The 14,436-nt window shown below is 39.7% G+C and overlaps 1 protein-coding gene across 1 annotated transcript in view; it reads left to right on the top strand.

Moving 5' to 3' along the window:
• PUS10 (pseudouridine synthase 10) overlaps positions 1-14,436 on the top strand; it is a 34,214-nt gene that overhangs the window by 15,537 nt on the left and 4,241 nt on the right. Inside the window, exons 7-17 of the mRNA XM_034060641.1 lie at positions 166-227; positions 2,737-2,782; positions 5,495-5,559; positions 6,609-6,694; positions 9,317-9,442; positions 10,661-10,717; positions 11,637-11,713; positions 11,806-11,861; positions 11,987-12,104; positions 13,243-13,385; positions 13,989-14,088. Coding sequence (XP_033916532.1) covers positions 166-227; positions 2,737-2,782; positions 5,495-5,559; positions 6,609-6,694; positions 9,317-9,442; positions 10,661-10,717; positions 11,637-11,713; positions 11,806-11,861; positions 11,987-12,104; positions 13,243-13,385; positions 13,989-14,088 — 936 coding nt within the window. The remainder of the gene's footprint in view (positions 1-165; positions 228-2,736; positions 2,783-5,494; positions 5,560-6,608; positions 6,695-9,316; positions 9,443-10,660; positions 10,718-11,636; positions 11,714-11,805; positions 11,862-11,986; positions 12,105-13,242; positions 13,386-13,988; positions 14,089-14,436) is intronic.

Here is a 14,436-nt window from a genome sequence, read left to right as displayed (position 1 = left end):
ATTACGGCACACATAGAGGCTGTTGTAGAATAAATGGGTTACTTTCTCTTTTGCCTACCTCTTTACTGTTTTCCTAATCCTACAGTAAGGATGCTTGAGAATATCCTCCCTGTTTATGTAAAAACCTCTTAGCTTCTGCTTTTGTCTTTTGTGTTTTCAATTTAGAGTTTGTTTGAAGTTAGTGTGGTCTTCGCTCACCCAGAAACAGATGAGGAGTGCCATTTCCTGTAAGTTTTTACATAAATAACAAAAGATCTTTATCTAAATATTGTGCAACATTGTTGGTTCAGATTTGCTACAGATGAGAATATGCCGTGTTTATAAACTGCAATAGGGGCTGCATCTAAACTTCCTCATATTCAGATAGAATTAAAATGACACCATCTCTGGATAACTCTGTGCTTTAAAGCCAATAAACGAGTAATCCAGAATTTCAACTGGAAGGAGAACATTCAGGTAAGTTTTTCAGTTTCAGCCCTTTTCCATATAGCTGTGTCTTTTATAAAGATAAACTCAAACCATGCGGATGGGGAAATCTTTTGAGGTCTTTTGAGCAGGTTTTCCTGCTCTGGTACGAGACGTGCATGGGCAGGAAGTCCACAAGTGAGTTAATCCAATTTAGCTGGTTGAGGAAAACAGAAGTTCCCTGATTACTGCACATAGTTTTTGGTCTGGCCCAGCTGGGTATTTGCTACACACAAAGAAGCAAAATATTTCTGTGAATTTAGCTGCCATTTGATCTGATTTCTCAAACTCTGTAGTACATTCTGGATAATCAGGTTCACTCTTCCCATTTACTGATGCTTCTTGGAAAATCAAAGTTTCACTCAGTTTCATCACTTGTGCCCTACCGCAAGTTAAATCTTAGCATAGACAGAGGCTTGGCATAAACTTCTCTGTTGCATAGTAAATTCATCTCTTTGAGACTAGAGATTTCCTTTGCAACTTTTATATATTTCCCTGATTTTACCCCTTCTGGCAGTTTATGATCTTTGAATGCCCCATTTGCCACCTCCTTGGTTTTCAGCAATGATGTCATTAACTCGTCTTGGCTTGGGGGATGGAGGGAATGCATGCTTAGTGACAGACCAGGTATTTGGAGGAATGGATTACCAGTGTTTGCTGAGCATCTTTCCTTTCCAGCTTCTTCAAGTGTGCACAAAAGGGGGAGAAAGTATTGGGGCCAAACTACAATTCTAAATAATAGTACCTGCAATCTTGTGAAAATTCAAGTGTTTCTGGATCCTGCACCCTTCTGTTCTTATTTATTTCCTTTTACTTGATCAGCTCTTGTTTCCTGTAGTGCTTTTCCTTTCTCTGAAACCTCTCAGCTCTTGTTTTCAGCTCACCCATACTTCTTGTGCTGTTTCAAAAGTGCTCATGTGGAGCATGTCATGGTGCCAATGTGAGCACTCCAAGCGGAGTAGTTATAGCAGTGAAAGCGGTAAAGAAGTTCCATTCCAAATTCCAACTACTCAGCTTTATTCCATGTGACCTGACAATATCCCTTTATTTGCTTTCTCTTTGTAGCATACTTAAAGAGCAATTAAGGTTTTAATAGACATTTTTCTGAAGTAATAGCATGTTACCTAATTTAATTACATAGTAGCTTCTCAGGTGTCAATGCATTCTGCCTCTGAATGGCTGGCTCTGGGCATATTCTGCGGCAATGGTTTGGTTTCTTTTGTAAATAGGGTAAATTTGGCAATTGTCATGCTCTAGTAATGACAGTCATGTTTTTTGTGGAAGCAAAGTAGGATCTTGTTTCAAGCTGGAGAAGTCCTCCAGGTACGCTTTGGGGGTGAGGTTTCCAAGTATAGTGTGTGCAATTTCACATCTCTCAAGCTGTTCTTCCACAGTTATGTGTACATAGGTGTGCTGGGTTTGACATGGAAGATTGAATTGGCTCTTGATAATTTGTATTTGGAGATTTCTGATTAAAGATAAGGTGATATTGAAATAGTGGAAGAGGTAGTTTGGGATGCTTTGTGTCACAAACTGGTCAGGCAAATTCGCTGTACAAAAACCAAGAAGACAGGTCTGCTTCCTTATTGTCTAAAGTAGTTACAGAGGCTTTGAAAAGCACCAGCAAGACTTGATAAATTGTGTTGGAGGCTACAAATTATCTCTAACTGCATACATAGAAATCCACTAATAGGAACAGCAACTTCCTCTACAGTACTCAGAAAAAAGTGTTTCACTCACTTGGCTTTCACTTTCATGAAACAACCAATAGTTTGCTTTTGAAGAGGCAAAGCACAAATGGTATTGAGCACCTGGGGTTAGTAATGAATTTTCCTATCCAAAAGAAGCAGTTTGAACCTCTAGTTTGTAGTGTTCATTGTGTAAGGACAGCAAGTGTAGATTTCAGGATGTCAGCACATCTTGCATGGAACTTAAACATTGACTATGACCTTTGTTGAGAAGGCTTGGAACAGACTGACAGCTAAACTGCTTGTGTGCTTTTCCATCCCATCTCAAAGCTGAGACACATTTGTGTCAGAGCAAAAGAGGCTTACACAGGTTTGTCCATGCTTCTCTCTAGATCAGGCATCACACACCGTCTGCCGCTTGTGGTGTAGGATAAAGTTAATTGTAAAATCTGATCTGTGCTAAGCTGTGGAAGTGAAATACCGGACACATTGGTAAAAGACTGTGTATGTGCTGTGCTTTCAAGTCTGTTTATTTACCTCTTCTTCTGTAAGAGTACCAGCTAATTTTGATTTCTTTATTTAGAGCCACAGCCTGTCCAGACTGTTTCAAACCAGCAAAGAACAAACAGGTAGGATCTCATCATTGTTGTATTTCTTTTCTGACATTCAGAATTTCACAGCAGCAGCTACAATGAAGGACTAAGCTCGGTATTCAGTCAGTGTTAAATGTCTGGGTTTCCTTCATCAGAAATCTCTCTAGTTTTCTATTGTCTCAAAATAAAGTTGTCTCCTTTATTCACTTAACATTTCCCTGCTTAGGAAAACTAAGAGTTTGGTGGTTTTCTTTAGGTCATTCATTTTCCAGACTGTCTAAAAGCCATAATTTTAGGAATGTTCTCTGTAAATGCCTCCCTTAAGATCTAGGAACCTGATTGTCATGCATTAAAAGTAGCATGAAAGATGATCCTCAAGCTTTCTGTTCAGGTAAGTCACATTGTGAAGATGAGACTCCACAGCCAAAAGGAAAATGATCACACTGCAGTTTTCATGTCCTCTGACCTGAACGAAAGACACAATACATGCAGGATGGTTTTATCCTGTCTGCCTCTGCAGAAGGGCAGAGAAGAAAAGGGACCTTGCCACTTCTTGCAGACCCTGAGCATGCACACAATCATTGATGGAAAAGAGGATGTGTAAGAGTAAAAAAGCAGTTGGAGAGAAACTGATATAAGGGCAGTTGATGGGATCAGAGGGAGAGAAGTAACTTCTGTCAGAAGCCTCTGCAAGGCCTTTTATTCTTTCTGGTGAAGAGTCTCCTGACATTTGACAGAGGCAGTCTTACCCAGGAATGCTGCCTGCTCTACTCCACCTGACCGAGAAATGCAAGTCTTTTTTTAGAAGGATTGTATTGTTGTAACTCACTGCTTGCTGCATTGCTTTCCTTTAGAAGGGGGAAAATCCCAAACAGGGAGCTAAACCAGCAAGGCCTGGCTGTTAAAACCACACAGGCAACAAAATGCAGGGGAACTTAGAGCAAAAAATATCAGCTCTGAAGAGCCAGCAGAGGTTAATGGTTACACAGAAGCTGTGCTTAAAGCTTCAAGGGCTGTGTTAATCAGAGAAGTAGTATAAAAGCTGGGTTCTAAGTGAAAATTTCCGTGTCATCTGCTGTAGATAGTTATTTAAACATGCTGCTGCTTTAAGGGTTTTCCAGTTCATCTGTTCTGCGAGGAAAAGCAGTGCTATTATCTCTAATTTATGCTTAGAAGGAGAAAGACCAGCTATCCTGAAAGCATCCAGGAGCTGTGTATTAGAGCAAAGACTTAAATTGTCCCAAACAGGGACAATTTTTTCAGGGTTTTTTTTTTCCAAACCCCCAATCCAAATCAGAAATTCAGCAGATGGCCATGAAGTCAGGGGGCTGAAGCACATGCCCTGTGAGGAAAGGCTGAGGAACCTGGACTTCTTCAGCTTGGAGAAGTGAAAGTTTTAGGGAGGACCCAACTGAATCTCTTACCGTTAGAAGGATTATCAAGAACAGGGAGCCAGGCTGTTCATCACAGTGCATGGTGGAAGTAAGTTGAAATGAGAGGTTCAGAGTAGATATGAAAGCCATTTTTATCATGAGGACAGTTGGACAGTGGATCAGGTTGTGCAAATGGGGTGTGCAGTGTCCATCCTTGGAGGATTTCAAGACGTGACTGGCTAAAACCCTGGATAGCAGGGTTTGATCTCATAGCTGACCAAGAGACCTACTGCCCTCAGCCTTCCTAAAGCAGGATTCCACCTCACCTGTTACAACACTTGTTTCTCCTGCTCTAGAAACCTAAGTTCTGTGTTTTCTGCCTTAGCCTCACTTGAGATATCAACAGGAGCACCTGGCTATGCACAGAGGATGGTAGTTGTGACTCCTGCCATTACTGTACTATTATTACTACTTTGACTATCTGTTCACCACTGTGAATTGATGCAGCTTGGGAGTCTGAAGTTGCTTGCCTTCCACAGTTCAGGATCTGCTAAGCCCTACCATTCAGAGCCCTTAGTTCTGAGTATGAATGAACTTTTGAACTTCATAAACAGATACCTACTCAAGTCGTATCTGGGGAAGAGCTAGCTGCCTCTCTTACCAAGATAAAAGCTGGGGCTTAGGTATACTTAACTCTTGAGACTGGGAAAGCTTTTTTAGGTTTGTTTATATGTAAACCTTTTTTAGGTTTATGTTCATGGATTTAGGATTCTGGTTTTAATCTGTTTTGCAGATTTGGACCTCAGAACTTTTCTTGTTCTTACTTTTGTATATCTTCTGAAATAAGAGTTTCCAGAGATATGTGTAGTATTTTGTTCAGCTAACCAACAATCAGGCTTAGCAATTGAATATTCTCAGGAGTTGGAGTAGGTCTATTTGGAAGTATGTAGTATACAGTAACTATAGACAGAAGGTCTTGTTATATTTTCTGTGTAAAAGCAGTGAGTAAACATGTACTACAGTTTGTACCTGTCTTCTAGGAACAAAGGGGCAAATCTTAGTTGTACAACTAAATAACTTTTATGTTCCAATCTGTCAGCTCTATTAGTCGTATTGATTTCATGTTGTGAGTGAAGTGACTTGAATAGAATCTGGCAAAATTACCTGGTGCTGTTTGCCCTATTAAAATTAGGGTCAAGATCATGGTGAGTTCTTACTCATATGGAGTTGCTTTGAGGTTTAAGAAAACATAAAACACAAGTGAAAACACTATATTGTGAGAATCCTACAGTGTGCATGTTTTAGGGTTTTTTCTTCCTTAGCGTATCCTTTCTTAGCCTTAGTTCTTGACTCATTTTTTTATTTCATTGTGCAGTCTGTTTTCACTAGAATGGCAGTTATAAAAGCCCTAGAGAAGATAAAAGAAGAGGATTTTCTCAAGTAAGTATATACTGAAACTAGTTCTTAGTATTATGCTTTTGTATAGTTAGGATGGGGAGGAAAATATTAGGTGGGTAAGTAGTGGTAAGATGTCTATAAAAGAACTTATAATTGTTGAAATTCCCTAGTTTACTGGGTAAAATGTGTTGTGTTTTCTCTTCTTCTGGTAATAGAATGTCATTCCAGATCTTTTAATTAAGGGGTGATCTTAAAATGCTGAAGATACAGAGGATGGATATAACTGGACATGACACAAATGATGGGCTTTTTCCATTAGTAGAAGTGCCTTTCTGGTTGATTAACTCGGAAGGAGAAACTGTGAGTCAGAGAGCTGCAGTTCTGCTTGGTGCTTTTGGCAATACAGCACTGCAGACTTCTGGGCTGGCATGGGATTTAGAATGGTTAAAAATTAAAACGGTTTCTTGTAGTATTGCCAGTCATTTACATTTAAAAATCTTATATGTGTCCCCAAAACCACAAAAGAGATTTAGAAATCATGGAACTTCCTTCGTGTTTTGGACATTGTAGTTTACAAGGCAAGCTTCTCTTTACAAGAAAGGCTTTTTCCCATATTTCCAAAATGTTAGGAGTTCTAAGAAAACACCAAGTGCTGTAATATGGTAAAAATCACAAGCAGTGGGAAGACATCAACAGACTCTGTAGTTCACTGTGCTTAATTGCACAAAAATCAAATCTTTGCTTTGATTCCCAACTAAGATTTAGTAATAGGTCCTGAGGGTAGTTTTCATGCAGCGCTTAGTTTCATTATTGCTATAGCTGTAGTGTGGTGCATCATATTAACACACTTTGAAGTGTTATACTTTGAGAATGCTTGATGACAAATTGACAGAAGTATTTGCAATGCAGTGGTTTTGATTTGTTTAATGTTTATCCATTTCTTCTTCCACCTTTTAATGTGAATACTGAGTTTACACCATAGCTGTGTTTTGTCTAACCGAAGTCATCATCTTGCATGCCATTACTGCTGTGATGATGTTCCACCGTGTTCTGGTATAACTCTATTTTTAACTCTATCTTTTTCTATACAGGCAATTTCCATGTCCCCCAAGTTCACCAAAGAACCTCTGTGTTGCTCTGGAAATTCAGTGCAATAACGGTGCAGTTTTTGTGGCTGGTAAAGTGATCCATTTTATTTGCTGCTGTATTATCTTAAACATAACTTTGTAATACTGCAATGCGACCCAGAAGATTCTTGCTATTTGTTGATTCCTTTATTGAAGTATAAGGAGTATAAGCATAAGAAGTATATGTATATAGGACTATAAGTATAAAAAGTATAAGAAGAAGCAAATCTTGCTCTATCCAAGAGTGGACTTATTTGAATGGGGAAGAAATTAAACTTGCCTTTGCTGAAGACATGGTTTTGTCAGAAGTTAGAAATTACAGATAACAGGCTCAAATCAAAACTGTTTTTCTGCTCTTACACCGTGAATTTAGACTTAGAGATAGTCTGTGATGGAATGAGGTTGAAGAGGAGTGGGAGCTGCAGGCAGCTGGGCTAAGGTAGGGTTCCTGTGGTAGGAGCTGCAGGAGGGGAGCATGTCACTTGGGCTGCTCCCAGTGTGCACACACCTCCCTTCTGGATATTTTAGCAATATCCTGCTTTTCCTTGGCATTGATTTGCTTTGAGAGATGGAAGAGTTCTCTCTTCTAGAGACAGCATATGGTGATGTGAATACTTATAACAACTTTCTCTGCTCATTGAGTGGGTTTATCCAGAAGCAGGTTTGATTTGGATTTATCTGCATATTACTCCATCCAAAACTGCCAGTCTTAATGGGATTAATAAAGATTAAATTTTGGAAAGCTTAGCTCTTTCTAGATTTCACCCCTTGAAACCAAGACAGCATCTGAAATAATTGGGTGAGACAGGTACTGTAACAACACTTGCTGTCCCTGAGTTGAGATGATTCAACTGTTTTATTACCTGCTTGCAAGAGTATCTACCCTTCCCCTACTCCTCTATACAAACAGCCACTGATTCAAATATAAGCAAACAACTTATTTTTTTCTTGAAACCCTGCAGTTTAAATCCAACATACTATTTAAAAGGATAATACAAATCCTGAGTAAAGGAAAAAGCACAAAATGAAAACAAAAAATGCGAAAGTGAATATTCTAATGGCAGGCTAGCTGATGTTCTGTACCTACCTGTTTCTTATTTTTAATCACTGAGGGAACAGTTGAATGTACATCTGCATGAATCCAAGATATCCAGTGTCTCTTAGCCTTTTCCAAACACACTGGTTTAGGCTGCCTCATTGGATGGGTTGGTCAGAATTCATCTGTGTAGAGAGGGAGACCAAGACATAGCTTTCTGCATGTGATGTAATACTGGCTTTGTGATTTATAGTTTATAGCTTGCTCAAACAAAACCCCAAGCAGGATCTAATCCTTAATTTTTGAAGAATTAAATCCAGAATAAAATTTATTGAGTATGGTGGAGTTATTTTGCTATTATTAAAAGAGACGTGATCTTACTTTGCAAGCACAGTTTCACTGTTGGTATTGCCCTCTTGACCTTGTCTATGGGGTTTAGTGATGATTTCACCCCCCAAGGTTTATTTTAGGGGTTCAGAAAAAGCTGTCAAAGTGAGAAACACCTATTGTTTTTTTAACTCACTCTTCTTCAGCTCAAAACCAAAAATCATTAGAATGGGGAGTTGAGAGATAAAAAAATAATATTTTCCTTTTTCCGTTTTATGGAAAGAGAATTCAGCAGTGTGAAGCTGAGTGATTAGTCATAGTGCTTTCATTATATGCCCCTGTGAAACAGTATTAGTCAAATTCCCCCATTTGTTTGTGTGGGTTTTTCTGCAGATCAAAATGCAAGAAGGAAACCTTCTTAGAAATGGGAAAATATGATACCAAAACCCAAAAGAATTGAGGTGACAGAGGGACAGTATAATATGCACAGTTGCTTTGAACTTTATTTTGTATATGCAAGGTTTCAGATTGAAACTTGTTGTGCAGGGGTTTACTCATTGTTTTTTATGTTTGAGTTCCTTGTTTTGTGCATATTTTCATTTCTTATAAAACTTGTCAGTAAGAAAGCTCATCTTGGTCACCCATGTCAGACTGGGTCTTTAGTTATAGCAGTCTTTATGGCACAGGAGACAGCAGGGAGATAACATGAGACTATGACTGGAATTAGTCAGAGGATGGCAACTGCTTTGCATGGTAACTTTGCAAGGTTCTTGAAATTCATGCTGGTTTATTATGAAGACATTTTGCTCACATGGGTTTCCTTGTAATTAGCCAGAGCACTTCAGCTTGGGTTTCTTTTCCTAAACAACCAATGGCAGAACTTGGGTTGAAACTCAATACGAGAGTGAGGGGACTTCTTGGGGCATGTGTGCATTGGTGGACGGGCATATGTACAGCACTAGTTTGGCACACGGGAGGCTGGTTCAAGACCATGCTCTGATTAAAACCCCATTTCTTTCCATTCAGAATTGACTCAGACTAGGCATTGAACCTCTGGGGTTCATTCCTTTTTGTGTCAGGCTATGTACAGTTTGATTCTGTGGTTATGCCTGAAGGTATGACTGCAGCAGTGGGTGCTCCAAGTCTACCTTTAAGCTGGCCAAATTGGAGGCTGAAACTCCTGTAGGCACAGCAGGTTTAAGCCTCTAAATCTGTGTTCACAAGGCTCCAGTGAAAATGAAATGTGAAATACTGGAGCTTTGGTCCATTGGTTTAGAACGACTGCAGGTGACATAGTTGGTTTTTACAGGAAGGTACAACAAATACTCAAGGAATTTACCTCAGACTCCCTGGATTATTGATGGGGAGCGGAAGCTGGAATCCTCAGTGGAAGAGCTGATTTCAGAGCATCTAATGGCAGAATTCAAAGCAGATAGTAAGTATCTTCGACATGTTTTCTCATCATAAATATTTATCTTAGTAGCTACTCACTTAATACAAAAGTGTAATGGAAAAAAATGTTTCTTTATGCCACTTTTATCCTTCCAAGTCAAAACTTGGAAGCATTTTTATCTATGATCTATGAGGGACTAAGTGCAGTCTTTTATCCTACTAAAAGAGCTCCTCGGTTGATCTTATGATGGGAATATTATGGTTACAGTACTATGTAACACCTGATTCCAGCTTGCAGAGTTACCACAGTGGTAGTGCATGGGCAGTAATGTTGAGAAGAGACATAAACAAGTAGAAAGATGACTGCCAGTAGATCAAGGGAGGTGCCTTTTACTGGCACTTTACTCAGCACTGGGGAGGCATATCTGGAGTATTGGATCCAGTTCTGGGCTTCCCAGTACAGGAAAGATGGGGACATACCTAAGCGAGTCCCTCCCTCAGGCAAAGCTTGAAGGTGGAGGGGATATGGTGAAGGAAACTAAATACCCAACAATGCATTTTTTGTAGCTTGAAAGATGAAATAAACCCTAATACACAGAGGTCAATTTTCAGTTTGGACTTGAGTTTTCTTTCTCTTTTCTCCAGATATGTGACCAGCAGAAATTTCTCTGATATCTTTAGAAAGTATTGGGTATATTTAGGATAAAAGGTTGTGGTTTAGAGCAAGACAACTCAGTTTAATTTTATTCATAAACTTAAATTATCTGGATAAGAAATTAACACAATTAGTAAGTGGAATTCCTGTAGGATTGTACTGCTTTACTTTTGGACAGTTTCAAGGTTGGCATCAGTGAACAGTAACTGTCTCAGATTTGCTCTTGGGGTACAGGCTTCATTTTATAAAGATAGCTCTTTGAAGTAGATCAGCAAACAAGTTCAGGGGAACAGGGGAAGTTTAGATTGGATATAAGGAAGAAGTTCTTTACTGTGAGGGTTAGGGTGAGGCACTGGAATGGGTTGCCCAGGGAAGCTGTGAATGCTCCATCCCTGGCAGTGTTCAAGGCCAGGTTGCACAGAGCCTTGGGTGACATGGGTTAGTGTGAGGTGTCCCTGCCCATGCCAGGGGGTTGGAACTGGATGATCTTAAGCTCCTTTCCAATCCTAACCATTCTATGATTCAGAAAGAAAATATTTCACCTTTTAAAAGCTGTAGAGTGTTAAAAATGCAAAATGAAATCTCACCTGCTTTGTTCTGTTACAGGCTTTAATTTTTCTTCCTCTGGAAGAGAAGATGTGGATGTAAGAACACTAGGCAATGGTAAGGTTTGAAACATCCCATGTGAAACACAGAAACACACAAAATGGTCAGCTGAAGATACCCTAATAGCTCTGATGCTAAGTGCATAAGTGTGTGACTAGGCATGCTCCGAAATTTTATATCGGAAACATTCTAGTGATATCTATGTATTTATTCCCAAAGACTGAACCATTTCATAAATCCAGCTGAAAGAGAAGGCCTTTTTCAGTGTCTTGGCTGCACAAGTGTATGGAAATGCATAGCTTGTTGGGAGAATTTTATTCCTATTCTTAAGCCATTTGTATCAGACTGATTCCTGTCTTGTTTTCTCTTGAGTCCTACTTTGCCTCACTGACACTGGGGAGGGGAAGGCCTTATTTCCTTTTTGAGCTTGGGTCCTTTAGAAAGGTCAGTTGCTTTCCAGTATGCTGAAGCTGCTATAGCCAAAGGATGAGGGGAAAGAAAAAGTCAAAATTAACAATGATGTGTTCCAGTTGCTGTCTGATCTGTAATATAGTTCTTGGCATTCCTTATACTAGGGATCATCCCTGGCCCTGAGCACAGAAAGTGCAGCTACTGCAACAGATGTTTAGCTGAGGGAGCGGGATTTAACATCATCTTGCACCTGGGCATTGCTGTAGGTGACAGAAAATAAGCTAATTAACTTTTTTCTTATTTTATTTTTTAATTAGCACAGGCTTGTACAAGATGTCTTCTGGGAAGTTTTAATTTGCACTTATTGCTGATACTGGGGTTTAGTAGCCAAAAAAATGTCCCTCGTTTCTTTCCTTCTATCTGATGCTACATCCCTAAACCCGCAAGTCCTATCCCTGTTTGCATAACAGCAGACAATCCTCACACCTTCCAACCTTCCTGCATAAATTCCAACATTAATTTAGAACAACATGTTTTTATGTTTTATGACTCTGCATGTTGCCAGGAAGGCCCTTTGCAATTGAGCTTGTGAATCCTCATAGAATACATTTTACTGCTGAGGAAATGAAGAGGCTTCAGCAGGTAAATCATTTGCACCTCCTGGAACTCATAAAACATGTGTTTCTGCTCTAACTGAGCAGTTTTTCTAACTGATTCTTTTTTAAATATCACAGACAATTAATACCTCTTCAGACAAAATACAGGTTCGAGATTTACAGCTTGTCACCAGGTCAGTATTTATTATCACTGGCAAGGGATTTCAAAGTGATGCTGTGGGAGTTTTGCAGGCATTCTTGCTCACAGCATTATACAATTATGCTTATATTATGGGAGTAATTAATTTCTTTTGTTTAGAGAGGCAATTGGTCGTATGAAAGAAGGTGAAGAGGAGAAGACAAAGACCTACAGTGCCTTAATATGGACAGACAAAGCAATACAGAAAGAAGATATTGCATTTCTAGATGATATCAAGGTAGCTTTTTTTGCTAATTTATATAGTACCTCTCCTGGTGCCTTAGGGGAGAGTTTATGTGCACCCATAGGCCCTCTTTCTTTGGGTTTGGTGTTTTTATCATCAGGGTTTCTCTTGCTATAGAGACTCCCATACCTCCCTTCTCAGCCTTCCTTACTTCCCCATTGTCATGCTAGCAATACAGCTGGCTGGCTGTTAGCCAAGCCAACACATTACTGGATAATGTTGACCTTCCTGTAGACCAAATATGAAAATTAGCAAATGGGAGAGGGGGAAATCTGGCACCTGCACCCCTTTCTTTACCTTAGATAGTGTTTTGGAGCAGTGCAAGGAGCAGAGGAGGTCTTTAGTTCTGCAAGCTCCAAAGTCATTCTTCCACAGCTGCAGCAATAAGGCATTTGAGATGTCTATGGTAAATAATGCAAAGAGGCCTTATGAAGTGTTCGGTGTAAGCAGCATGCTGGGTCAATGGGAACTTTCTCTGAGGGTTGGTTAGGGAGATGCTGCTGATGGAGAAGGCCCTTCAGTTTTTGTTGTCTTGCACCGTTTCCTATGGGGCTTGGCCATGAAATCATTCTCAAAGTAAGGGCTTGAGCCATTACAGTTCAGGGAGACAACTGTTGTGAAGCTCTTTTCTTAGTGTGCCCACTCCCTGAGAAGTTGCCTCTCAGAATGCTGCATCTCATTTGGGAAAGGGGGTGGGGAATGAAGAGTGCTCAGAGATCTAATCTCATTTAGGCTTTTTCCCCTCCCTTTTATTTCTAGGGGCTTGGCTGGAGTTTAGACAAAGCATTTTGTGGGTGGGATTTTGTTAGTTTTTTGATTGCCTTGAGGCTCTCAGTGAGCTTCTAAATCCTGGAGTGGTTCCAGCAAAGGACTATGGAGATTTCAAGGTTATTCCTCTGTATTTGTGATTCCATTAGTTTGTGTTCATATGAGGCCTGCTCATTTAGCCTTTGAGATAGCTGTCCTTAGCTCCTTTGGTAAACACAGCAAAAATTAGCCTTGCCTCAGGATTACTCAGCTACAGTAGTACAGTATAAAAGAGATGTGGTTGCTTAACAATACACAACTGTTACAATATGTGTTGTGTGTTGCACATTTCCTTCCTCATTTATTTTGTTACCTCCTGTAACAGGAGTTGAAACTCGACCAGAAGACACCTCTGCGGGTGCTTCACAGGAGGCCTCTTGCTGTAAGATGTAGGATCATTCACACCATGAGGTCTGAGTACATAGACGAGCATCATTTTCGCCTGCACCTGAAGACTCAAGCAGGAACGTATCCTTAGAAGCTGTCACACAATGCTTACAGCTTGCTGAGGAGTCATTTGGGTAGTGGGAAGTTTCCTGCTTTTATCACTGTGGTGTTTCTAAGTCTCTGCTCTTCAACACTCATATGTTGCTGCTTAATCTTTGGTTTTATGTCAGGATTTCACATTCAGGCTTTCACTCCACAATACTATCTCCATGCATATGTATTTTTGTGATGACCACTTTGTTAAAGTACGTGATAACTATAAAAATATACTGGTTAAAGATAGATACTCTTAAGCTTTTTCTAATTTAACTGAAAACTTTTCACCTTAGAAAACAAGCTTTTCCACAATATTTAATGCACTGCAGATTGCTGCTACTTACAGATTAGCAATTTTTGCCATAAATGAGTTTTTATCACCAATCACTTTGGAATGAAATAGAAAATTTAAGTCCATAGTGCAGGTTTTGGCATCCTGAGTCAAAAGCCAAGAATGAGGAAGTGTTTTAAAGATGGATATGGCATTAACAGGATGTTTATTCACTGAAAATGGGTTTAGGAGTAGAAAAAAAGCACTGTTTTGATTTCTTTGTGGTAAATACACCTTTCCTTAGCCAGTATTTCTAGCTACATTAAAGAATTTGTGCATGGAGACTTTGGAAGAACAAAGCCCAATATTGGCTCCCTACTGAACAGAACTGCTGATATCCTGGAGCTGGATGTAGAAGTAAGTTGTCTGTTCTTTATCTTCCCTGGAAATTAGTCAGGCAGTTGCATTTGTGAGATGCTTTCAGTGGAATTATTCTAACCAAATCTACCTTCCTTACCACAGTTAATAGAAAAATTGCTGTTAATGCAAAAATAGTGGTTTGCACCCTGCTGGCACACAGGACAGGCTTCCTTGGCTTATTTCATGCAGGGAGGGATGGGAAGGCATCCTGTGAATTGATGACACTTGTGATTAGCAGCCACTGGAACAGAATTTAGCCATGTTACACATAGTGCATCACTTCTTTTCAAATTGAAAAATAGGGCAGATTTGAGTTCCTTTTCAATGCTGGTTCAAACACAGCAA

Source organism: Melopsittacus undulatus, chromosome 3 (assembly GCF_012275295.1).
Source record: "Melopsittacus undulatus isolate bMelUnd1 chromosome 3, bMelUnd1.mat.Z, whole genome shotgun sequence".
Taxonomy (NCBI): Eukaryota; Metazoa; Chordata; class Aves; order Psittaciformes; family Psittaculidae; genus Melopsittacus; species Melopsittacus undulatus.
This window is presented reverse-complemented; position numbering and strand designations above follow the sequence as displayed.